Raw genomic sequence first — 26,898 nt, 5'->3', positions numbered from 1 at the left:
TGAAGAAAAAGCAGCACGGCCTAGTGGCAAGAGCCCGGGGCTGGAATTAAAGGACCTGGGTTCTAATCCTAGCTCTGCCACTTGTAATAATAATAATAATAATAATAATAATAATAATAATAATAGCATTTATTAAGCGCTTACTATGTGCAAAGCACTGTACTAAGCACTGGGGAGATTACAAGGAGATCAGGTTGTCCCACGGGGGGCTCACAGTCTTCATCCCCATTTTACAGATGAGGGAACTGAGGCCCAGAGAAGTTAAGTGACTTTGGGCACACAGCTGACAATTGGCAGAGCTGGGATTCGAACCCATGACCCCAGACTCCAAAGCCCGGGCTCTTTCCACTGAGCCACGCTGCTTCTCTACTTGTCTGCTGCATGTCCTTGGGAGAGACACTTCACTTCTCTGGGCCTCAGTTAACTCATCTGGAAATTGGAGAACGAATCCCAAGTGGGATAGGGACTGTGTCCAATCTGATAAACTTGTATGATAATCGTGCTATTTGTTAAGCGCTTACTACTTGCCAGGCACTTTACTAAGCGCTGGGGTGGGTCCGGGCAAATCAGGTTGGACACAGTCTCTGTCCCTCATGGGGTTCACAGTTTAATCTCCATTTGACGGGTGAGGTAATTGAGGCCCAGAGAAGTGACGTGATTTGCCCAAGGCCACCCAGCAGACAAGTGAGATTAGAACCCATGACTTTCTGGCTCCCAGGCACGGGCTCTATCCACTAAGCCAGTGATTTGAACAGTGCGCGGCACATAGTAAGCACTTAACAAATACCAGAAAAAGAAAAAAAGAAAGTGGAAAAGAGAGACTCAAGGACACCATTGATTGTTGTTTTTTTTTAATGGAGAAAATAGGAGCCATGAACCAAACTTGTACTTTACTGGAGCCTCCCCAGAAAATGGGAGATGGGGAGATTTTGAGGTCACAGAAAGCTCTTCACATTTCTTTCAGCCTAAACACCTGGAAGAGTTCAGAGCCCTTGCAGGCTAGCAATCTTGGCAATCAGTCAGCCAATCGAATTTATTGGAGCCCTAACTGTGCGCAGAGCACTGTACTAAGCGCTTGGGAGAATACAACAATGAAAAGACACTTCCCACCCGCAACGAGCTTACAGTCTAGATACGATGTATGATCAGTTCTCTGATCAAAATTGCCCGTTGTTGGGTAGGGATTGTCTCTATCTGTTGCCGAATTGTATTTTCCAAGCGCTTAGTACAGTGCTCTGCACATAGTAAGCACTCAGTAAATACGAATGAATGAATGAATATTTATTGAGCGCTTACTGGGTGAGTAACAGGGGCTCCTGGAATGGATTAAGTTGATCTTGAGAAGAAGCACGGCTAGTGGAAAAAGCCCGGGCTTGGGAGTCAGAGGACTTGGGTTCTAATCCCGACTCTGCCGATTGCTTGCTGTGTGACCTCGGGCAAGTCACTCAACTCCTCTGGGCTGCAGCTTCCTTAACTGTAAAGTGGGGATTAAACTCTCCCCTCTCCTATTTAAACTGCGAACCCCAAGTGGGACAGGGACTATGTCCTACCTGATAAACTAGTATCTATTCCAGCTCTTAGAACAGTATTTGGCACAAATACTCTAAAACAAAGAAAACAAACTGGTCTCGGGTGACGCTTGCTCTCCTAGCTACCTCTTGGGAGTTGACTATTATCTGTGAACACCAGCCACTGGGGCAAACCCAGTCTAAACCAGAAGCTGGACTGTAAACTACCCGCTCTAGACTGTAAGCTCATTGTGGGCAGGGAACGTGTTTGGCCAACTCTTCTCCGTCAGACCCAAGGATTGGCCGCGTTCGCCGGGATGGTTGGGCCCTACCCGGTGGTCTCCTGCTTGAGGGTCTCCTCTGCAGCCGCTTCTCCTGAGGTTCGGGGTTGGGTTTCTGGGAGGATCCGAGCGGCAAAACACTTTGGGAAAATTCCAGAGAAGCCTCTGCAGTGCCCTTCTAACCACTCAGCATTCACTGGAAGGGCAGAAAGGAAGATAATAATAGTATTTTTAAGCGCTTCCTATGTGCCAGGCACTGTACTACGCGCTGGGATAGATACAAGCTAATCAGGTTGGACACAATCCATGTCCACGTGGAGCTCACAGTCTTAACCCTCTTCTTACAGATGAGGGAACTGACGCCCAGAGAAGTGAAATGACTCGTCCAAGGTCACCCAGAAGACAAGTGGCGGAGCCGGGATAAACATCCAGGTCCTCTGAGACCCAGGCCCGGGATCTTCCTTCGAGGCTGGGCTTCTTCCCCTCAAGATCTGGCTAGTTCCTGGAGGATTCTGAGAGAAACCACCCAGTGTTACCATCCAGTGGTCTTGCTTAATTCCTTGTGCTGCGGGGTGAAGGAGAGTATGTCCTCCCCGATTATTTTGTACCTATCACAGTGCTTAGCACATACTCCTAAAAAATATTTAGCTCCCCTACCTTCAGAAAGGACGTCTAGGGTGTCCCCCTTGCTGAACTCCAGATCCTCCGGGTTTTGTGCACAATAGTCGTGCTGAGCCACCATCCGATAGAGAACAGATCGACTGGCACAGTTTGGTGGTTCCTAGAGGCAAAGAGGAAGATATGGTACTGTTAGAGACGGACGACTCCCCAACATCAGCTCAGGAGGTAAGTTTTCATTCATTCTGTCGTATTTATTGAGCGCTTACTGTGTGCAAAGCACTATACTAAAGGCTTGGGAGAGGACACTACAACAATAAACAGACACATTCCCTGCCCACAGTGAGCTCATTCATTCACTCAGTTGTATTAATTGAGTGCTTACTGTGTGCAGAGCGTTAGACTAAACACCTGGGAGAGGACACTAATAATAATAATAATGATGATGGTATTTGTTAAGTGCTTACTATGTGCAAAGCACCATTCTAAGTGCTGGGGAGGTTACAAGGTGATCAGGTTTTCCCGGGGGGGCTCAAAGTTTTCATCCCCATTTTACAGATGAGGTCACTAAGGCCCAGAGAAGTTAAGTGACTTGCCCAAAGTCACACAGCTGACAGTGGGCGGAGCCGGGATTTGAACCCATGACCCCTGACTCCAAAGCCCGGGCTCTTTCCACTGAGCCACGCTGCTTCTCATTAGAACGCTAAACAGACACATTCCCTCCCCACAGTGAGCTCATTCATTCATTCAGCCGTATTTATTGAGTGCTTACTGTGTTCAGAGCACTGTACTAAGTGCTCAGTTCTCAAATGACCATTCTCCAGCGTATTACAGCCTAGAGTAGCGTGGCCTAGCGGAAAGAGCCCGGGCTTGGGAGTCGGGGGATCTGGGTTCTCATCCCCCTTGTCCGGGTGACCTTGGGTAAGTCACTTCTCTGGACATCAGTTACCCCACCTGTAAAATGGGGATTAAAATGTACTCTTCCTTCCATGTGGGATAGGGACTGCATCCAACGTGATTACCTTGTATTTACCTCAGCACCTAGAACAGTATTTGGCACATAGTAAACACATAAAATAAAAATAATAATAATGGTATACATTAAGTGCTTACTATGTCCTAAGGGTTAGGGCAGATATAAACTAATCAGGCTGGACACAGTCCCTATCCCAGGTAGAGGTCACAATCTCAATCCCCACTTTACAGAAGGGGTAACTGAGGCCCGGAGAAGTAAGCCATTTGCCCAAGATCACCCACAGGAAAGTGGGAGAGCAAGGATTAGAACCCAGATCCTCTGACTCCCAAGCCCGGGCTCTTTCCGCTAAGCAACGCTGCTTCCCTTGCCTGCTGGGTGACCTCGGGCAAGTCGCTAACTTCTCCGGGCTTCAATTTCATCTACCAAACGAGGATTAAATTCCTGTTCTCCCTCCTACTTAGCGAGCCCCATTTCAAACGGGGACTGCGTCCGCCTGGTTTATTTTGTACGTATCACAGTGCTTGGCACATAGCAAGCACTTCTAAAAAATATTATTATTATTTGTTATTTATTGTTATTATTATTTGTTAAGAAGCATAGGGCAGGAGGAACCCAACTGACATGCCTCAGCTTATTTCAAATTCCGCCCGGTTTATTTTGTACCTATCACGGTGCTTGGCACGTAGCCGGTACTTCTAAAAAATATTATTATTATTTGTTATTTATTGTTATTATTATTTGTTAAGAAGCATAGGGCAGGAGGAACCCAACTGACAGGCCTCAGCTTATTTCAAATTCCGCCCGGTTTATTTTGTACCTATCACGGTGCTTGGCACGTAGCAGGCACTTCTAAAAAATATTATTATTATTTGTTTTTTATTGTTATTATTATTTGTTAAGAAGCATAGGGCAGGAGCAACCCAACTGACAGGCCTCAGCTCATTTATTTATTTATTTATTTATTTATTTTACTTGTACATATCTATTCTATTTATTTTATTTTCTTAGTATGTTTAGTTTTGTTCTCTGTCTCCCCATTTTAGACTGTGAGCCCACTGTTGGGTAGGGACCATCTCTATACATTGCCAACTTGGACTTCCCAAGCGCTTAGTACAGTGCTCTGCACGCAGTAAGCGCTCAATAAATGCGATTGATTGATTGATTGATTGATAAAATAACCAGGTTGGACACAGTCCCTGTACCATGAGGGGCTCACAGTCTTAATACATACATACATATTTATTACTCTATTTATTTATTTTACTTGTACATATCTATTCTATTTATTTTATTTTGTTGGTATGTTTGGTTTTGTTCTCCGTCTCCCCCTTTTAGACTGTGAGCCCACTGTTGGGTAGGGACTGTCTCTATATGTTGCCAACTTGGACTTCCCAAGGGCTTAGTACAGTGCTCTGCACGCAGTAAGCGCTCAATAAATACGATTAATGATGATTTCAAATTCCCCAGATTCACCAGTCCGAATGACTGGATTCTCCAGTGCTCCTCTTACCCGGCACCAAAGATTCAGCTTCCCATCTGTAGCCTGCTGCCACATTTTCTCCAGCTCTTCTCCTTCTGACACCACAATGGACTCTTGGCTATCCGGGTGGCGGTAACTGAAATTATAGACGGCAGCAGAATAAAGCGTCCCGTCGAAAACCGCTGCCGGGCCTTCTCGCCTCCTCTTCCCTGCATCCTCCGGTCTCCCCTCACACCTTTCCATGCTCTCCGCGTGGCCCGGCCTGCTGCGGGAAAGAGAACAGCCCCCAGCCCAAGAGGCCTTCCAGAATTTTGGTCCCCGAAACCTTCGGGTGGCCCATAGACTCTGAATCACGAGGAGCCCGAAATTCTGCTCCTCCGGTCACAGCTCCCTAATAATACTAATAATAACGGTATTTATTAAGCGCTTACTATGTGCAAATCACTGTTCTAAGCGCTGGGGAGGTTACAAGGTGATCAGGTGGACCCACAGGGGGCTAACAATCTTAATCCCCATTTTCCAGATGAGAGAACTGAGGCCCAGAAACATGAAGTGACTTGCCCAAAGTCACACAGCTGACAGTTGGCGGAGCTGGGATTCGAACCCGTGAGAGCTTGGGCTCTTTCCACTGAGCCATGCTGCTTCTCCCTAATGATTTCTGTTTTTATTTTCTATATTGTGCATTTGCTCTTGTCTCCTACGCTATTTTAATGTTTTATACATCATCATCATCATCATCAATCATATTTATTGAGCGCTTACTGGGTGCAGAGCACTGGACTAAGCGCTTGGGAAGTACAAGTTGGTAACATATAGAGACAGTCCCTACCCAGCAGTGGGCTCACAGTCTGATAGAATACATATCTATTCTACTTATTTTATTTTGTTAGTATGTTTGGTTTTGTTCTCTGTCTCCCCCTTTTAGACTGTGAGCCCACTGTGGGTAGGGACTGTCTCTCTATGTTGCCAACTTGTACTTCCCAAGCGCTTAGTACAGTGCTCTGCACACAGTAAGTGCTCAATAAATACGATTGATTGATTCATTGATTGATTGTCTCATTGTTTCTGAAGCATCCTTCTCCAGCCCTCTCCCTGACTAACTCTCTCCCATCTCAGCAGCATGGCTTAGTGGGTAGAGCACAGGCCCGGTTCTCATCCCAGATCCTCGACATGCTGCTGTGTGACCTTAGGCAAGTCACTGAACTTCTCTGTGCCTCAGTTGCCTCATCCATAAAATGGGGATAAGAGTGTGAGCCCATGTGGGACAGGGACTATATCTGACCTAATTAACCTGTATCTACCCCAGGGTGAGAAACAGCGTGGCTCAGTGGAAAAGACTACAAAGCTCACCGGCTTTGTAGTCGGTGGTCATGGGTTCAAATCCCGGCTCTGCCAGCCGTCAGCTGTGTGCCTTTGGGCAAGTCACTTAACTTCTCTGTGCCTCAGTTATCTTGTCTGCAAAATGGGGATTGACTGTGAGCCCCCCGTGGGACCACCTCATCACCTTGTATCCCCCCAGCGCTTCAAACAGGGCTTTGCACATAGTAAGCGCTTAATAAATGCCATCATTATTATTATTATTACCCCACCATTTGGAACAGTGTTTAGCACATGATAAACGCTTAACAAATGCTGTCACTTATATTTCCAGATCGTGAGCCCCTCGAGAAACAGGTCTGTGTCTAATTCCCGCCTACCTGATTACCTTGCATCTACCCCAGCGCTTAGAACAGTGCTTTGCACATAGTAAGCGCTTAACAAATACCAACATTATTATTATTATATACTCTTTCCCCCGTATATAGTGCAGTGCTCTTCACACAGTAATACGACTACTATTTCCGTTGTACTTTCCCAAGCATTTATTCCAATAAATAAGCGCTCAATAAATACCATTATCTTGTGCCCCATTTGGCCAGTACAGATATCAATCAATCGATCAATAACATTTTTGAACGCTGTGTGCAGAGCACTGTACTAAGTACCTGGGGAAGTGCGGTTCAACAGAGTTGGTAGATACATTCTGTGCCCACAGTCTAGAGGAGAAGCTTACAGTCGTCCTTCCCGAACTAACTGTGTTTAGAACAGTGCTTGGCACATAGTAAGCGCTTAATAAGTATCTTTATTATTACTATTATGTGACAGGTCAGGAGAGTATATATACTCTCCTGACATGTATACCTGTATATATGTATATATACCTATATATATATGTATGTATGTATATATGTATGTATATATATGTATATATATATGCATGTATGTCTGTATATATGTATATATGTTTGTACATATTTATTACTCTATTTATTTATTTATTTATTTTACTTGTACATATCTATTCTATTTATTTTATTTTGTTAGTACGTTTGGTTTTGTTCTCTGTCTCCCCCTTTTAGACTGTGAGCCCACTGTTGGGCAGGGACTGTCTCTATATGTTGCCAATTTGTACTTCCCAAGCACTTAGTACAGTGCTCTGCACACAGTAAGCGCTCAATAAATACAATTGATGATGATGAGAGCAGAGGCAGTGTGGTCTACTGGAAAGCTCCCCGGCCTCAGAGTCAGGAGACCTGCGTCTTAAACCCAGCTCTGCCGCTTGTCTGCTGTGTGTCCTTGGGTGAGTCACTTTGCTTCTCTGGGTCTCAGTGCTCATCTGTAAAATGAGGATTAAATCCCACTCTCTCCTATTTAGACTGTTGAGCCCTATGTGGGATAAGGACTGTGTCCGGCCTGATTATCTTCCATTCAATCATATTTATTGAGCGCTCACTGTGTGCAGAGCACTGTACTAAGCCCTTGGAAAGTACAATTCAGCAACAAAGAGAGACAGTCCCTGCCCACAGCAGGCTCACAGTCTTGTATAGCCACCCCGGCCTGTACTGGTTGGCACACAGTAAGCGCTTAACAAATACCATAATTATTATTTTAGACTGTGAGCCCACTGTTGGGTAGGGACTGTCTCTGTATGTTGCCAACGTGGACTTCCCAAGCGCTTAGTACAGTGCTCTGCGCACAGTAAGCGCTCAATAAATACGATTGATTGATTGATTGATTATCTCCCATTCAATCATATTTATTGTTGTTTTTGTATTTATTGAGCGCTTATAAATCGGCCGGGGTGGATATAAAAGACTGTGAGCCCACTGTTGGGTAGGGACTGTCTCTATATGTTGCCAACTTGGACTTCCCAAGCGCTTAGTACGGTGCTCTGTGCACAGTAAGCGCTCAATAAATACGATTGATTGATTATTATTGGCCGCAGTAAAGATAAGAGAAAGGGGGTTGCTAGGGAAAGAGGGTGACCGGGCGATCCACCTGGAGGCGGGGGCCTGGCGCAGTTGCCCTTTTTGCCCGGGTATCAAAGCGGCACTGAGGCAGAGAAATCAAGAAACGAGGCCAAAGATCACAAGGAGTGGGAGAGACAAGTGTCATAACAGGTGGGGCTTTATCGAGAAGCCATAAACTCGTTTCCACTTCCAGGGAGGTGAGGAAATCGGCCAGGTCCAGGAGGCTGTTTTCTTTCCTATTTATTTTGCTTTTTTGGTATTTGGTAAGCACTATAAACTCCCCCGTGCCGGGCAGCGGCGTCAAGGGAGAGAGTCGAGGGTGGAGACTCAAGTTTACTGCGTGGAAGGAGACGGTGGTAAACCATTTCTGGATTTTGACCAAGAAAACTCGGTGGATCCATTACCGGACCAATGGCAGATGGAGAGCGGGCCGTTCTGGGAGAGTTGTGTCCATGGTGTCGCTATGGGTCGGACACGACTCGACGGCATAAGATGACAAATGTCAAATACTGTTGTATTGTACTTTCCCAAGCGCTTAGTACAGTGCCCTGCACACGGTAAGCACTCAATAAATGTGAGTAAGGAATGAATGTTCTTAGCACCGGGGTAGGTTGGACACAGTCCCTGTCCTTCATGGGTTCACAATAATAATAATTAATAATTCTGGTCCTTGTTAAGCACTTACTATGTGCCAAGCACTGTTCTAAGCGCTGGGGTAATAATAGTAACGATGGCATTTATTAAGCACTTACTATGTGCAAATCACTGTTCTGAGCGCTGGGGAGGTTACAAGGTGATCAGGTTGTCCCACGGTGGGGATCACAGTCTTAATCCCCATTTTACAGATGAGGTCACTGAGGCACAGAGAAGTTAAGTGATTTGCCCAAAGTCACACAGCTGACAGTTGGCCGAGCCGGGATTTGAACCCATGACCTCTGACTCCAAAGCGCGGGCTCTCTCATTCACTCATTCATTCATTCAATCGTATTTATTGAGCGCTTACTGTGTGCAGAGCACTGTACTAAGCGCTTGGGAAGTACAGGTTGGCAACATATAGAGACGGTCCCTACCCAACAGTGGGCTCACAGTCTAGAAGGGGGAGACAGAGAACAAAACAAAACATATTAACAAAATAAAATAAATAGAATATGTACAAGTAAAATAAATAAATAGAGTAATAAATCCGTACAAACATATATACATATATAACAGGTGCTGTGGGGAAGGGAAGGAGGGAAGGCGTGAGCCACACTGCTTAGATACAATCATTCAGGTTGGACATAGCTCCTGTCCCACGTGGGGCTCACGCTCTTAATCCCCATTTTCCAGATGAGGGAACTGAGACCCAAAGAAGTGAAGTGACTTGTCAAAGGTCACAAAGCAGACAAGGGGCAGAGCCGGGATTAGAAGCCTGGCTTCATTTCCAGCTCCCAGACCCGGGCACTAGCTACTAAACTGCACTGCTCCTCTAAGTGGGAGGGAGCCAATCAATCAATCAATCGTATTTATTGAGCGCTTACTGTGTGCAGAGCACTGTACTAAGCGCTTGGGAAGTCCAAGTTGGCAACATATAGAGACAGTCCCTACCCAACAGTGGGCTCACAGTCTAAAAGGGGGAGACGGCGAACAAAACCACACATACTAACAAAATAAAATAAATACAATAGATATGTACAAGTAAAATAAATAAATAAATAAATAGAGTAGCCAAAGTAGGAGGGAGCATGGAGAGAAGCAGCGTGGCTCAGTGGAAAGAGCTCGGGCTCTAGAGTCAGAGGTCGCGGGTTCGACTCCCAGCTCCTCCACGTGTCTGCTGTGTGACCTTGGGCAAGTCACCTAACTTCTCTGCGCCTCAGTTCCCTCATCTGTAAAATGGGGATTAAGACTGTGAGCCCCACGTGGGACAACCTGATCACCTTGCATCCCCCCCAGCGCTTAGAACAGTGCTTTGCACATAGTAAGCGCTTAACAAATGCCATTATTATTATTATAGAGCGGATAGACCACAGGCCTGGGAGTGAGAAGGACCTAGGTTCCAATACCGGTTCCGCCACTTGTCAGCTGTGTGACCTTGGGCAAGTCACTTCACTTCTCTCCTCCTCCGTTCTCTCATCTGTAAAATGGGGATGGAGACTGTGAGCCCCATGGGGGACAGGGACTGTATCCAACCTGATTATCTTGTATCTACCCCAGTGCTTAGTACAGTGCCTGGCACATAGTAAGTACCCTAAATAAAGTACCACACACACACAAAAAAAACCTAAAACAGAAAATTAAAGTCTGAAGGCTTTTTAGACTGTGAGCCCACTATTGGGTAGGGACTGTCTCTATATGTTGTCAACTTGTACTTCCCAAGCGCTTAGTACAGTGCTCTGCACACAGTAAGTGCTCAATAAATATGATTGATTGATTGATTGAAGGGGTGGCGGCTGGGGAGGAAAACAGCGTTTACCTCAGTTGCATCTGTTCGGTCCGTTGGAGGAGTTTTTCTCTCAGCAGAGCACAGAGGTTGGACATCGATATGTCCTGACTAACATCCAGAGCCAATGTGTACGTGAAGTGTACCTGGAGTTGAATGGGCCTCTCTGAGCCGCAAGACGTCTCTCCTGGGACGAACTGACCCTGCGTTAGACCAGGCCCAGGAGGGAATCAATCAATCAATCAATCAATCAATCAATCGTATTTATTGAGCGCTTACTGTGTGCAGAGCACTGTACTAAGTGCTTGGGAAGTCCAAGTTGGCAACATATAGAGACAGTCCCTACCCAACAGTGGGCTCACAGTCTAAAAGGGGGAGACAGAGAACAAAACCAAACATACTAACAAAATAAAATAAATAGAATAGATATGTACAAGTAAAATAGAGTAATAAATATGTATAAACATATATACATATATACAGGTGCTGTGGGGAAGGGAAGGAGGTAAGATGGGGGGATGGAGAGGGGGACGAGGGGGAGAGGATGGATGAAGAGTGGGGAACAGAAACGCTTAATACAGTACACATGGCATAGCAGATAGAGTCAGTAGTTCATGGGTTCTAATCCGGCTCTGCCACACGTCTGCTTGGGAGAGTCACTTCACTTCACTTTCTAGACTGTGAGCCCACTGTTGGGTAGGGACTGTCTCTATATGTTGCCAACTTGCACTTCCCAAGCGCTTAGTACAGTGCTCTGCACACAGTAAGCGCTCAATAAATACGATTGATTGATTCTCTGGGCCTCAGTTCCCTCATCTGGAAAACGGGGATGGAGAATGTGAGCCCCACGTGGGACAGGGACTGTGTCCAACCTGATTGGCTTGCATCCACCCCGGCACTTAGTACAGTGCTTGGCACATAGTAGCCACAATTATTATGATTGTTACAGTGCGCTGCCCACAGTAAGCGCTCCGCAAATATGATTGACTGAGTAAACGCTCATTAAATATGATTGAGAGCTCTGCCCTCTATCAATAAATCAATCCATGGTATTAAGGATGAAGGTACTAAGGAGAAGAGGAATTAAGGGCTCAGTTAGGGAAGGTCTCTAAGGGTGACGTGCTTTTAATAATAAGGCTTTGAAGCTGGGCAGAAGAATCATCTGTTGGATATGAGGAGGGAGGACGTGCCAAGCCAAAGGCAGGATGTGGGCGAGGGAATGGTGGCGAGATAGACGAGATGGAGGTACAGGGAGTCGGTTGGCATTAAAAGAGCCGAGTGTGTGGGCTGTTTTGTAAGAAGAAATCAGGGGGCGAGCTGATTGAGTCCTTTAAAGCCCATTGTAAAGAGTTTTTGTTTGATGCAGAGGTGGCTGGAAAACCCCTGGAGGTTCTTGAGGAGTGGAGAAACCTGGACTGAACAGTTTTGTGGAAAAAGGATCCAAGCAGCAGAGGGAAGTGTGGACTGAAATGGGGAGAGACACTGTTATCTCTCCCACTATACTGTAAACTCCTTGTCACCATCATCAATCGTATTTATTGAGCGCTTACTGTGTGCAGAGCACTGTACTAAGCGCTTGGGAAGTATAAGTTGGCAACATATAGAGACAGTCCCAACCCAACAGTGGGCTCACAGTCTAAAATGTAGTCACAAGGTTTCTGCTGCACAGGGACGGGGCATGGGCCTGGGAGTCACAAGGTTTGCTGTCATTTGTCTGCTGAATAGGGTTGGGGCACGGCCCTGGTAGTCATCATCATCAATCGTATTTATTGAGCGCTTACTGTGTGCAGAGCACTGTACTAAGCGCTTGGGAAGTACAAGTTGGCAACATATAGAGACAGTCCCTACCCAACAGTAGGCTCACAGTCTAAAAGGTAGTCACAAGGCTTCTGCTGCATAGGGACGGGGCATGGGGCATGGGCCTGGTAGTTACAGGGTTTGCTGCCATTTGTCTGCTGCATGGGGTTAGGGCACGGGCCTGGGAGTCATCATCATCAATTGTATTTATTGAGTGCTTACTGTGTGCAGAGCACTGTACTAAGCCCTTGGGAAGTATAAGTTGGCAACATATAGAGACAGTCCCAAACCAACAGTGGGCTCACAGTCTAAAAGGTAGTCACAGGTTTCTGCTGCATAGGGACGGGGCATGGGCCTGGGAGTCACAAGCTTTACTGCCATTTGTCTAATGCATGGGGTTAGGGCACGGGCCTGGTAGTCATCATCATCAATCGTATTTATTGAGCGCTTACTGTGTGCAGAGCACTGTACTAAGCGCTTGGGAAGTCCAAGTTGGCAACATATAGAGACAGTCCCTACCCAACAGTGGGCTCACAGTCTAAAATGTAGTCACAAGGTTTCTGCTGCATAGGGATGGGGCATGGGCCTGGGAGTCACAAGGTTTGCTGTCATTTGTCTGCTGCATGGGGTTAGGGCACGGGCCTGGTAGTCATCATCATCAATCGTATTTATTGAGCGCTTACTGTGTGCAGAGCACTGTACTAAGCGCTTGGGAAGTACAAGTTGGCAACATCTAGAGACAGTCCCTACCCAACAGTGGGCTCACAGTCTAAAAGGTAGTCACAAGGTTTCTGCTGCATAGAACGGGGCATGGGCCTGGGAGTCACAAGGTTTGCTGCCATTTGTCTGCTGCATAGGGTTGGGGCACGGGCCTGGGTGTCATCATCATCAGTCGTATTTATTGAGCGCTTACTGTGTACAGAGCACTGTACTAAGCGCTTGGGAAGTACAAGCTGGCAACATATAGAGACAGTCCCTACCCAACAGTGGGCTCACAGTCTAAAAGGTAGTCACAAGGTTTCTGCTGCATAGGGACGGGGCATGGGCCTGGTAGTTACAGGGTTTGCTGCCATTTGTCTGCTGCATGGGGTTAGGGCACGGGCCTGGGAGTCATCATCATCAATTGTATTTATTGAGTGCTTACTGTGTGCAGAGCACTGTACTAAGCGCTTGGGAAGTACAAGTTGGCAACATATAGAGACAGTCCCTACCCAACAGTGGGCTCACAGTCTAAAATGTAGTCACAAGGTTTCTGCTGCATAGGGATGGGGCATGGGTCTGGGAGTCACAAGGTTTGCTGCCATTTGTCTGCTGCATGGGGTTAGGGCACGGGCCTGGTAGTCATCATCATCAATCGTATTTATTGAGCGCTTACTGTGTGCAGAGCACTGTACTAAGCGCTTGGGAAGTACAAGTTGGCAACATATAGAGACAGTCCCTACCCAACAGTGGGCTCACAGTCTAAAAGGTAGTCTCAAGGTTTCTGCTGCATAGGGACGGGGCACGGGCCTGGGAGTCACAAGGTTTGCTGTCATTTGTCTGCTGCATGGGGTTAGGGCACGGGCCTGGGAGTCATCATCATCAATCGTATTTATTGAGCGCTTACTGTGTGCAGAGCACTGTACTAAGCGCTTGGGAAGTACAAGTTGGCAACATATAGAGACAGTCCTTACCCAACAGTGGGCTCACAGTCTAAAAGGTAGTCACAAGGTTTCTGCTGCATAGGGACGGGGCATGGGCCTGGTAGTTACAGGGTTTGCTGCCATTTGTCTGCTGCATGGGGTTAGGGCACGGGCCTGGGAGTCATCATCATCAATTGTATTTATTGAGTGCTTACTGTGTGCAGAGCACTGTACTAAGCGCTTGGGAAGTACAAGTTGGCAACATATAGAGACAGTCCCTACCCAACAGTGGGCTCACAGTCTAAAATGTAGTCACAAGGTTTCTGCTGCATAGGGATGGGGCATGGGTCTGGGAGTCACAAGGTTTGCTGCCATTTGTCTGCTGCATGGGGTTAGGGCACGGGCCTGGTAGTCATCATCATCAATCGTATTTATTGAGCGCTTACTGTGTGCAGAGCACTGTACTAAGCGCTTGGGAAGTACAAGTTGGCAACATATAGAGACAGTCCCTACCCAACAGTGGGCTCACAGTCTAAAAGGTAGTCACAAGGTTTCTGCTGCATAGGGACGGGGCATGGGGCATGGGCCTGGGAGTCACAAGGTTTGCTGCCGTTTGTCTGCTGTATGGGGCTGGGGCACGGGCCTGGTAGTCATAATCATCAATCGTATTTATTGAGCGCTTACTGTGTGCAGAGCACTGTATTAAGCGCTTGGGAAGTACAAGTTGGCAACATATAGAGACAGTCCCTACCCAACAGTGGGCTCACAGTCTAAAAGGTAGTCACAAGGTTTCTGCTGCATAGGGACGGGGCATGGGGCATGGGCCTGGGAGTCACAAGGTTTGCTGCCGTTTGTCTGCTGTACGGGGCTGGGGCACGGGCCTGGTAGTCATAATCATCAATCGTATTTATTGAGCGCTTACTGTGTGCAGAGCACTGTACTACGCGCTTGGGAAGTACAAGTTGGCAACATCTAGAGACAGTCCCTACCCAACGGTGGGCTCACAGTCTAAAAGGGGGAGACAGAGAACAAAAACCAAACATACTAACAAAATAAAAAAATAAAATAAAAATAAAAAAAATCTTTGCCTTGTGGGCAAAGATTGTGTAACAACTCTATTGTATATTCCTAAGCGCTCAGTAAAGTGATTTGCCCACAGTAGATTGTAAAGCTCCTTGAGGGACTGTGTCTACCAACTCTATTATACTCGCCCAAATACTTAGTCCAGCGCTCTGCACCTACAGGCGATTGACTGAACGAATCAACAGGAGAGGCCTTCCCAGACTAAAGCTTATTTTATTTATTTATATTGATGTCTGTTTATTTGCATCAATGTCTGCCTTTCCCTCTCCAGACTCTGAGCTCACTGTGGGTAGGGACTGTCACTCTTTGTTGCTGTATGGTACTTTCCCAAGAGCAGTGCTCTGCCCACAGTAAGCGCTCAATAAATGATTGAATGAATTTACTGAGCACCTACTTTGAGTAGAGCAGTCAGAGCCTCTTAATCCCAGGCCCGGGCTCTGTCCACTAGGCCACACTGGTGAAATGGGAAGACTGTGGGGGCGAGAGGTGGGGAGATGAGTTCAGAATGATGTGCCAGAAGAAATGATATTGACAGCAGAGTGAACTGAGCCCACTGTTGGGTAGGGACCGTCTCTATATGTTGCCAACTTGTTCTTCCCAAGTGCTCAGTACAGTGCTCTGCACACAGTAAGTGCTCAATAAATACGATTGAATGAATGAATTATATCCTGCTGGAGGGTACCTTCCTTTCCTCTTCTCCGGCTCCCTTCTGCATCGCCGAGACTTGCTCCCTTTATTCATCCCCCCTTCCAAGCCCACAGCGCTATGCACTTACCTATAATTTATTTATATCAATGTCTGCCTCCCCCTCTAGGCCGTAAGCTCATCCTAGACGGAGAATGTGTCTGTTTACTGTTGTATTGTACTCTGCTAAGTGCTTAGTACAGTGCTCTGCACACGGTGAGCGCTCACTAAATACAATTGGATGAATGAATTAAGAATGTCCCCCTCATTCTCCCATTCTCCTCCCAGGAGACCAAACCAGTTGCTCATCCCAAAGTGGCTTCTTCTCCTCTAGACTGGAAAGTTGCGGGCGGGGGATGTGTCTGGCAGCTCTGTTATATCGTACTCTCTCAAGCGTTTAGTACAGTGCTTTGCACAGAGTAAGCGCTCCACAAATACCACTGATTGATTGTTCTCTGAGCCCGCTGTTGGGTAGGGACCGTCTCTATATGTTGCCAGCTTGTACTTTCCAAGCGCTTAGTACAGTGCTCTGCACACAGTAAGCGTTCAATAAATACGATTGATGACGATGACCGTCTCTATTGTGTTGCCAACTTGTACTTCCCAAGCGCTTAGTACAGTGCTCTGCACACAGTAAGCGCTCAATAAATAAGATTGAATGAATGAATGAATGAATGACAAATGCAGGAGGTCTCACAGCGCCCCCAAGTGGTCAGGCTTGGCTATTGAGGGAAGACTCTGAAGGGAAATAATAATAATAAATAAAAAATACATAATGATGGCATTTGTTAAGCGCTTTCTGTGTGCAAAGCACTGTTCTAAGCACTGGGGGGATACAAAGTGATCAGGCTGTCCCATGTGGGGCTCAAAAGTCTTAATCCCCATTTTACAGGTGAGGGAACTGAGGCACAGAGAAGTTAAGTGGCTTGCCCAAGGTCACACAGCTAAGTGGCGGAGTCGGGATTCGAACCCATGACCTACGACTCCCAAGCCTGTGCTTTTTCCACCGAGCCACGCTGCTTAACAATAATAATAATAATAATAATAATGGCATTTGTTAAACGCTTACTATGTGCTAAGAGCTGGGGTGGATGCAAGCAAATCAGTTTGGAGACAGTCCCTGTCTCATGCTCACAGTCTCAATCCCCATTTTACAGATGAGGGAACTGAGACACAGAGAAGTGAAGTGACTTGCCCAAGGTCACACAGCAGACAAGCGGCGGAGTGGGATTAGAACCCATGACCTTCGGACTCCCAGGCCCGGGGTCTATGGGCTACTCACTCTAATACCCACTTGTCAGCTTGGCAAAAACCGCTGTTTTCTTTTTTTGTATTTGCTAAGTGCTTACTATGTGCCAGGCAGTGCAATAATAATAATAATGATGGCATTTATTAAGCGCTTACTATGTGCAAAGCACTGTTCTAAGCGCTGGGGAGGTTACAAGGTGATCAGGTTGTCCCACGTGGGGCTCACAGTCTTAATCCCCATTTTACAGATGAGGGAACTGAGGCCCAGAGAAGTGAAGTGACTTGCCCAAAGTCACACAGCTGACAGTTGGAGGAGCCGGGATTTGAACCCATGACCTCTGACTCCAAAGCCCGGGCTCTTTCCACTGAGTCATGCTGCTTCTCACTGTACTAATCCCTGGGGAAGCCCGTTGTTGGGTAGGGACCGTCTCTATATGTTACCAACGTGTACTTCCCAAGCGCTTAGTACAGTGCTTTGCACAATGTAAGTGCTCAATAAATATGACTAATTGAATGAATGAATAAAAGATACAATACTGATGGTAATTGTTAAGCAATAACTATGTGCCAGGCACTGTACTAAATGCTTCAGTAGATACAATACTGATGGCATTAGTTAAGCCAGAGAAGCAGCGTGGCTCAGTGGAAAGAGCCCGGGCTTTGGAGTCTGAGGTCATGGGTTCAAATCCTGACTCCGCCAATTGTCAGCTGTGTGACTTTGGGCAAGTCACTTCACTTCTCTGGGCCTCCGTTACCTCATCTGTAAAATGGGGATTGACTGTGAGCCCCCCGTGATCACTGATCACTGTATTATGTTGCCAACTTGTACTTCCCAAGCGCTTAGTACAGTGCTCTGCACACAGTAAGTGCTCAATAAATACGATTGATTTATATTAATAATAATAATAATAATTATGGCATTTGTTAAGCGCTTACTATGTGCCTCTCAGTGTCCTAAGCGCTGGGAGAGATACAATACTGATGGAAAACTTTGAGTTGCTAAAAGTCCGTCCTTACCTGGGGCCGGAGAGGCTCAAATCCGATGTATTCATCGTTGGGGAGGATGGAAGAAATGACCTGAGGGGAGAGAAAGAGGGTAAGTCAGGTAGCCAGTCCTATTTATTGAGCGCTTACTGTGTGCAGAGCACTGTACTAAGCCCTTGGGAGAGTTCAATAGAAGAATAAACAGACACATTCCCTGCCCACAAGGATTGGAAAAAGGGGAATCTCCGGAGCTCCAAGGAAACCGATCCAAGGTAACCCTGACTCTGAAATTGTTCCCGGGGCCTTCAGGAGCTTTCTGGACGCCTTCCCTGACTAAGCGCCCCCTTTTCCTCTTCTCCCACTCCCTTCTACGTCACCCTGACTTGTTCCCTTTATCCATCCCCCTTCCCAGCCCGACCCCACTTATGTCCACATCTGTCATTTATTTATTTCTATTAATGTCCGCCTCCCCCCTGGACTGTAAGCTCATTGTGTTTACTGCTATACTGTCCCCTCCCAAGCGCTCAGTACAGTGCTCCGCACACAGAAAGCGCTCAATAAATACGATCGAATGAGTGAATGACTCTCCCCTCCCAGCTCCCAGCACTCATGTCCATGTCTGTAATTTATTTATTTTATTAGTGTCTGTTTCCCCCTCTAGACCTTACATAAGCTTATTGTGTGTTATATTGTCCTCTCCCAAGCGCTCAGTACAGCCCAACAGTAAGCACTCAATAAACACGATTGAATGAATGAATCCCCCCTCCCAGCCCCACAGCATTTATGTCCATGGCTGTGATTTGTTTATTTCTATTAATTTCTGTCTCCCCCTCTAGACTGTAAACTCGTGTCCGTTGGCCGTTATATTGGCCTCTCCCAGGTGCTCAGTCCAGTGCTCTGCACACAGGAGGCGCTCAATAAATACGACTGAATGAACGAATGGATGGATTCGGCCCAGGCTGAACTTACCTTGGGTTTCCCCAGAAAATCCACCGAACGGAGTTGTTCCACATGTTTCTTCCGGGGCCTGAAGACTTCCCCGGGTGGGATTTGCAAGGGATGAAGGAAGAGTCGTTTCTGGGAGGGAGGCGACCAAAACAGAGCATCACCTGGACCTCACTGTGGGCAGGGGATGTGTCTATGATTGTTGTATTGTCCCCTCTTGAGCGCTCAGTACAGCGCCATGCCCCCAGTAAGCGCTCAATGAAGACGATCGAATGAATGAACCAGTCAGCGCTTAGAACAGTGCTTTGCATTCATTCAATCGCATTTATTGAGCGCTTACTGTGTGCAGAGCACTGTACTAAGCGCTTGGGAAGTACAAGTTGGCACAGAGGAAGCGCTTAACAAATACCATCATCATTATTATTATGAAGCAGCGTGGCTCAGTGGAAAGAGCCTGGGCTTTGGAGTCAGAGGTCATGGGTTCAAATCCCGGCTCTGACAATTGTCAGCTGTGTGACTTTGGGCAAGTCACTTTTGTGCCTCATTCATTCGTTCAGTTGTTCTTCTTGAGCACTTACTGTGTGGAGAGCACTGTACTAAGCACTTGGGAGAGGACAAATGGACAATAAGCAGACACATTCCTCAGTTTGCCATCTGCAAAATGGGCATTAAATCCTCAGTGACCTCATCTGTAAAATGGGGATGAAGACTGTGAGCCCCCCGTGGGACAACCTGATCACCTTGTAACCTCCCCAGTGCTCAGGCCTGGGCGCTAGCCACTAGGCCATGCTGCTGCTCAAAAAATAACGATCGATTGATTAACGGGGGCAAATCTGCCGGGGCACCGTGATCACCCGCACTCGCTCCAAGGCCACATCCAAGCCCGCCGTTTTTCCCTCCGGCCTCTGGCCGACCGCCTCTTCCAAACTCCTCCGGGCTTCGGGCCAGAGCCCCAGCCGGGACTGGACGGCCGCGGTATTGTAGACCACCTAAAAACGGCAACAGGGAAGAGAAATGAAGCAGCTTCGGATCCTGGAAACCCAATGGACTCCAACCTCTAATAACAATTCATTCATTCAACCGTATTTATTGAGCGCTTACGGTGTGCAGAGCACTGCACTAAACGCTTGGGAAGTCCAAGCGGGCAACATCTAGAGACGGTCCCTACCCAACAGCGGGCTCACAGGCTAGAAGGGGGAGACAAAACAAAACACATTAACCAAATGAAATGCATAGAATATATATGTACAAATAAAATAAAGAAATAAATAGAGTAATAAATACCCAACCACTTCCCCCCAGCCGGCTCCTTCCTCGTAGATTCATTCACTCATTCAGTCGTATTTGTTGAGCGCTTACTGGGTGCAGAGCACTGGACTAAGCGCTTGGGAAGGCCAAGTTGGCAACATCTAGAGACGGTCCCTACCCAACAGCGGGCTCACAGTCTAGAAGGGGGAGACAGACGCCGAAACAAATAATAATGATAATAATAATAATAATAGTGGGTTTTTTTAAGCGCTTACAATGTGCAAAGCACTGTTCTAAGCGCTCGGGGGGTTACGAGGTGATCAGGTTGTCCCACGTGGGGCTCACAGTCTTCATCCCCATTTTACAGATGAGGTAACTGAGGCTCAGAGAAGTTAAGTGACTGGCCCAAGATCACACAGCTGACAAGTGGCAGAGCTGGGATAATCAATCAATCGTATTTATTGAGCACTTACTGTGTGCAGAGCACTGTACTAATGGTATTTGTTAAGTGCTTATTATGTGCCAAGCACTGTACTAAGCACTGGAGTGCGTACAAGAGAAGCAGCTTGGCTTAGTAAGAGAAGCAGCGTGGCTCAGTGGAAAGAGCCCGGGCTTGTCAGAAGTTGTGGGTTCTAATCCCGGCTCCGCCACTGCTCAACTGGGTGACTTTGGGCAAGTCACTTCACTTCTCTGGGCCTCACCTCATCTGTAAAATGGGGATGAAGACTGTGAGCCCCATGTGGGACAACCTGATTACCTTGTATCTACCCCAGCGCTTAGAACAGTGTTTGGCATATAGAGGTCATGGGTTCGAATCCCGACTCCGCCACAGGTCTGCGGTGTGATCTTGGGCAAGTCACTTCACTTCTCTGGGCCTCAGTTCCCTCATCTGTAAAATGGGGATTAAAACTGTCAGTCCCACGGGGGACAACCTGATCACCCTGTATCCTCCCCAGCGCTTAGAACAGTGCTTTGCACATAGTAAGCGCTTATGGCGGGGGTCGTTGACGGACTCTCGGCTCAAATCAGTGAGTGGCGGGGGCCTCGGCCTCGTTTCGGGCTAGGGCTGTGTACACACCTGTGCACAGACTCACCTCCCAGGCGTACAAGGTGTACCTCAGGCCCAGTTGATTATAATCAATGAAAGAGTTGTTTCTCAGGTGTTCCAGGGCCATCCGGCAGTCAGACAGGGCTTCTGCAAATCTACCGTCCAGGAGAATAATAATTAGCAGTAAAAATCACAACAACAGTAATAATGCTATTTGTTAAGCGCTTACTATGTGCCAAGCACTCTTCTAAGCGCTGGGGTAGGGACGAGATAATTGGTTTGGACACAGTCCCTGTCATGGGGCGCACGGTTTTAATCCCCATCTGACGGATGAGGGAAAGGGCTTGTGGTCTAAGCAGGAGTTGGCTGTGTGGCTTTGGGCAAGTCACTTAACTTCTCTACTGCCTCAGTTCCCTCATCTGTAAAATGGGGATTAATAATAATATTGGCATTTGTTAAGCGCTTCCTATGTGCAAAGCACTGTTCCAAGCGCTGGGGAGGTTACAGAGGTGATCAGCTTGTCCCATGTGGGGCTCACAGTCTTCATCCCCATTTTACAGAGGAGGGAACTGAGGCCCAGAGAAGTGAAGTGACTTGCCCAAAGTCACACAGCTGACAGTTGGCAGAGCTGGGATTTGAACCCATGACCTCTGACTCCAAAGCCTGGGGTCTTTCCACTGAGCCCCGCTGCCCCGCATACGATTGAATGAATGATAATTCTGTTTGTTCTGATTCATTCATTCATTCATCTGTATTTATTGAGCGCTTACTGTGTGCAGAGCACTGTACTAAGCGCTTGGAAAGTACAATTCGGCAACAGACGGAGACAATCCCTGCCCAACAACGGCCTGATTTGGACACCCGTCCACATGTTTTGTTTTGTTGTCTGTCTCCCCCTTCTAGACTGTGGCTCTGCCAATTGTCAGCTGTGTGACTTTGGGCAAGTCACTTAACTTCTCTGTGCCTCAGTTACCTCCTCTGTAAAATGGGGATTAAAACTGTGAGCCCTCCGTGGGACAACCTGATCACCTTGCAACCTCCCCAGCGCTTAGAACAGTGCTTTGCACATAGTAAGTGCTTAACAAATACCATCATTATTATTATTATGAGACAACCTGATCATCTTGTATCCTTCCCAGTGCTCAGAACAGTGCTTTGCACATAGTAAGCGCTTAACAAATGCTCTCATTATTACTATTATTATTAGGAGAGAGAACCATTACTGAATCCCCATTTTACAGGTCCAGAGGGGGGAAGAAAGATGGTATTTGTTAAGCGTTTACTATGTGCCAGGCACTGTTACTAAATGCGACTTGCCCAAGGTCATTCATTCATTCATTCAACTGCATTTATTGAGGGGTTACCGTGTGCAGAGCACTGTACTAAGCACTTGGGAGAGTGCAATACAAAAAGAAACAGATACGCCTGCCCACAGTGAGCTTACGGTTTGAGGGGGAGACAGACATTAATAGAAAGAAATAAATGGCAGATATGGATATAAGTGCTGTGGGACTGGGAGGGGGGATGAATAACGGGTATTTGTTGAGCGCCTCCCCTCTCCAACGGACCCCCCCCACCCGCTCTGCCCTACAGCACTTGTATTAAGAAATATATAATATATTATATTATATATATTATATTATATATATTATAATATATATTTGTATATATTTATTACTCTATTTATTTTACTTGTACATATTGACTACTCTATTTTATTAATGACGTGCATATAGCTATAATTCTATTTATTCTATGTCTCCCCTTTTAGACTGTGAGCCCACTGCTGGGTAGGGACTGTCTCTATATGTTGCCAACTTGTACTTCCCAAGCGCTTAGTACAGTGCTCTGCACACAGTAAGCGCTCAATAAATACGATTGATTGATTGATTCTGATGGTTTTGACACCTGTCCACATGTTTTGTTTTGTTGTCTGTCTCCCGCTTCTAGACTGTGAGCCCATTGTTGGGTGGGGACTGTCTCTATAGGTTGCCGACTTGTACTTCCCAAGGGCTTAGCGCAATGCTCTGCGCACAGTAAGCACTCAATAAATATGATTGAATGAATGAATAAATGAATGCTAAGCACTGTTCTAAGCGCTGGGGTGGATATAGTATAATTGGGTTGGACACAGTCCCTGGCTCACTGGGGCTCCCGGTCTTAATTCCCAAGGACGCGGCGTGGCCTAATCATCATCATCAATCGTATTTGTTGAGCGCTTACTGTGTGCAGAGCACTGTACTAAGCACTTGATGGATAGAGCCAGGGCTTGGGAGGCCGAAGGACTGGGTTCTAATCCCGGTTCCGCCATTTATCTACTGTGTGGCCCTGGACCAGTCACTTCACTGCCCAATCTCCCTCTCCAGACTGTAAGCTCGTTAAAGATGGGAACGTGTCTACCAAATCTATTATACTGTACTCTCCCAAGCTCTAATACAGTGCTCTGTGCACACAGTAAGGGCAGTGGGCAAGTGGAGGAGCGGGATTAATAATAATAATAATAATAATAATAATAATAATGGCATTTATTAAATGCTTACCATGTGCAAAGCACGGTTCTAAGTGCTGGGATAACAATGGCATTTATTAAATGCTTACTATGTTCTAAGCACTGGGGAGGTTACAAGGTGATCAGGTTGTCCCACAGTCAATCCCCATTTTACAGATCATCATCATCATCATCAATCGTATTTATTGAGCGCTTACTATGTGCAGAGCACTGCACTAAGCACTTGGGAAGTACAAATTGGCAACATATAGAGACAGTCCCTACCCAACAGTGAGCTCACAGTCTAAAAGGGGGAGACAGAGAACAAAACCAAACATACTAACAAAATAAAATAAATAGAATAGATATGTACAAGCAAAATAAATAAATAAATAAATAAATAGAGTAATTTATTTATTTATCCCCTCAGATGAGGGAACTGAGGCCCAGAGAAGTTAAGTGTGTGCCCAAAGTCACATAGCTGACAATTGGCAGGGCCGGAATTTGAACCCACGACCTCTGACTCCAAAGTCCATGCTCTTTCCATTGAGCCACGCTGCTTCCCAGGTCCTTCTGACTCCACTAAGCGCTTGGGAGAACACAACAAGAAACTGACATATTCCCTGCCCACCACGAGCTTGCAGTCAAGAGGGGGAAACAGTCTTCCAACGGCTTGAGTCGGGATGGAAAATCCCTGGAAAAATGCCAGGCCGGAATGAGCAGTATGCCAGAATAACAGGCTGCAATTCAAGGAACAAAGACACATTGTACTTACTTCTCCATCTGGAGATGAACCACTCCTCTCTGGAAAAAGCCAACCGCCAGGCAAGAATCCTTAGCCACTGCTCTGTCAAAAGCCTGGAGGTAAAGCGCAATCGATCGAACGGTGCTATTTATTGAGCGCTTATTGTGGCAAGAGCACTGCACGCTTGGGAGACTAAACTGTGATAGAATTGGGGGAAGCAGTGTGGCCTAGCGGAAAGCGCATGCGCATTGGAGTCAGAGGGCCTGGGTTCTGGCACTTAGAACAGTGCTATGCACATAGTAAGCGCTTAACAAATGCCATTATTACTATTATTATAATCCCGGCTCGGCCAATTTCTTGCTGTGTGACCTTGGGTGAGTCACGTCCCTAGGACTCAGTTTCCTCAACTGTAAAATGGGGATTAAATACCTGTTCTCCCTCCTACTTAGACTGTGAGCCCCATGCAGGACAGGGACTTTGTTTCAGCTAATTAACCTGCATCTAACCCAGCAGTTTGAACAGCGCTTAGTACAGGGCTTTGCACACAGTAAGCATTCAATAAATCCGATTGAATGAATGAATGTTGACACAGAGTAAGTGCTTAACAAATACCATAAAACAAACAAAACAATAATAATCGATATTACGCGCAAAGCAACTGTATTTAACGTCAGGATTGATAAAATCCTACTTAGAGTGGGATGATCTTGTGCCTAACTCAGTGCTTCATAGTAAGCTCTTAATAATAATATTTGTGGTATTTGTTATGCACTTATTATATGCCAGGCACTGTACTAAGCGCTGGGGTTGGACCCTGCCCCTGTCCTGTATGGGGCTCCCAGTCTTAATCCCCATTTTACAGATGAGGGAACTGAGACACACAGAGAAGTGAATTGACTTGCCCAAAGTCACCCAGCAGATAAGCGGTGGAGCCAGAATTAGAACCCATGACCACTACTCCTTGATGACTTGCTCCCCGTGAATAGAGGGAGCAAGTCGGGGTGACGCAGAAGGGAGGGGGTGAAGAGGAAAGGAGGACTTGGGGAAGGCCTCTTGGAGGAGACGGGCTTTCAATAAGGCTTTGAAGAGGGGGGAGAGTCATTGTCTTACGGATTTGAGGAGGGAGGCCATTCCAGGCCAAAAGCAAGACGCGGGCGAGAGGTCGGCGGCGAGATAGACGAGATCGAGTTGCAGTGAGAAGGTTGGTATCAGAAGAGCAAAGGTGCAGACTGGGTTCATTCAATTGTATTTATTGAGAGCTTGCTGTGTGCACAGCACTGTACTAAGCGCTCTTACATAGACACGTTCCCTGCCCACAACGAGCTGACAGTCTCGAGGGCGAGCTTACAGCCCTGTAGTAGGAGAGTAGCAAAGTGGGGTAAGAGGGGACATTGCGATCCTATTCATTCATTCAATCGTATTTATTGAGCGCTTACTGTGTGCAGAGCACTGGACTAAGCGCTTGGGAAGTCCAAGTTGGCAACATATAGAGACGGTCCCTACCCAATAGCGGGCTCACAGTCTAGAAGGGGGAGACAGACAACAAGACAAAACGTACTTCCCAAGCCCTTAGTACAGTGCTCTGCACACAGTAAGCGCTCAATAAATACGATTGAATGAATGAATGAATGAATATTAACAAAATAAAATAAATAGAATAAATATGTACAAGTAAAATAAATAGAGTAATAAATCCGTACAAACATATATACAGGTGCTGTGCCAAAGCTGAGGCATTTCGGAGAAATGAAGTGACTTGCCCAGGGTCACCCAGTAAGCAATCGGCAGAGGCAGAGTTAGAACGCAAGCCCTCCAACTCCCAGGCCCGTGTTTTTAGTAGCGACTGATCGATTGGCACTATTAATCCTCATTAATAATGCCGTTAATCCAGGGTGCCCTCCTCCCCCCGTTCTGGCCCCCTCTCCCTGCATCTCTCTTTTATCTGAACGCCCCCCATCCCCTGGTCCCGTTCTTCATCAGCTCACCCTCAAGGCGCCCTCAGAGTTTCCGATCAAGAGACGAATGCAGCCGATATTGAAATCGATCTTGGAAGGGGGCTCCGTGACGGCGGAGAAGATTTCTAGGGCGGATTCCCAGTTCTTCTCATCCACCGCCACGACCGCTTCGTGCCAGCTCTTCAGCAGGTCCCTGGAGACCATCGTCGGGCCTCAATCGGGGGCCGCTGCTTCTGCTTTTTTCTTTTACGGTACCCGATGAGCGTTTACTAGGCGTCGAGCGCTGAGGGAGATTACAGGTTAACCGGGCCGGACACAGCCCCTGTCTCGCTCACACTTCTGTTTCTCCAGGGAGACTCGTTCGAGTCAAATCTAGACCGGTGAGGCCCGCCTTTGTTCTGTCTTAGAGGCCGCAGGAGAAAATCAGTCCCTGTTCGGCCTTAGAGGTGGCTGTGGGGACTCAAACCCGACCTATTTGG

The 26,898-nt window shown here is 46.9% G+C and overlaps 1 protein-coding gene across 1 annotated transcript; it reads right to left on the bottom strand.

Moving 5' to 3' along the window:
• Positions 1-1,836: 1,836 nt before the first annotated feature.
• On the bottom strand, positions 1,837-26,623 carry NOXA1 (NADPH oxidase activator 1). Its single transcript, XM_038767730.1, has 10 exons — positions 26,450-26,623; positions 24,495-24,577; positions 21,278-21,386; positions 19,781-19,924; positions 18,960-19,067; positions 18,024-18,083; positions 5,097-5,188; positions 4,894-4,999; positions 2,447-2,570; positions 1,837-1,985 (listed from the first exon to the last, which is right to left on the bottom strand). Exons 1-10 carry the CDS (start codon positions 26,621-26,623, stop codon positions 1,837-1,839), a joined length of 1,149 nt encoding a protein of 382 aa, XP_038623658.1.
• Between the last annotated feature and the right edge of the window lie 275 nt (positions 26,624-26,898).

The sequence above is a fragment of the Tachyglossus aculeatus genome, chromosome 27 (genome assembly GCF_015852505.1).
Source record: "Tachyglossus aculeatus isolate mTacAcu1 chromosome 27, mTacAcu1.pri, whole genome shotgun sequence".
Taxonomy (NCBI): domain Eukaryota; kingdom Metazoa; phylum Chordata; class Mammalia; order Monotremata; family Tachyglossidae; genus Tachyglossus; species Tachyglossus aculeatus.
This window is presented reverse-complemented; position numbering and strand designations above follow the sequence as displayed.

Bases quoted from the DNA above. Each gene is read 5' to 3' on its own strand.
- NOXA1 (XM_038767730.1), bottom strand. From the start codon at position 26,623: ATGGTCTCCAGGGACCTGCTGAAGAGCTGGCACGAAGCGGTCGTGGCG. The intron at 24,578-26,449 runs GTGAGCTGATGA...CTTTACCTCCAG, and splicing joins ACTCTGAGGGCGCCTTGAGG to GCTTTTGACAGAGCAGTGGC. The intron at 5,189-18,023 runs GTAAGGACGGAC...GGCCACCCGAAG, and splicing joins TTGAGCCTCTCCGGCCCCAG to GTTTCGGGGACCAAAATTCT.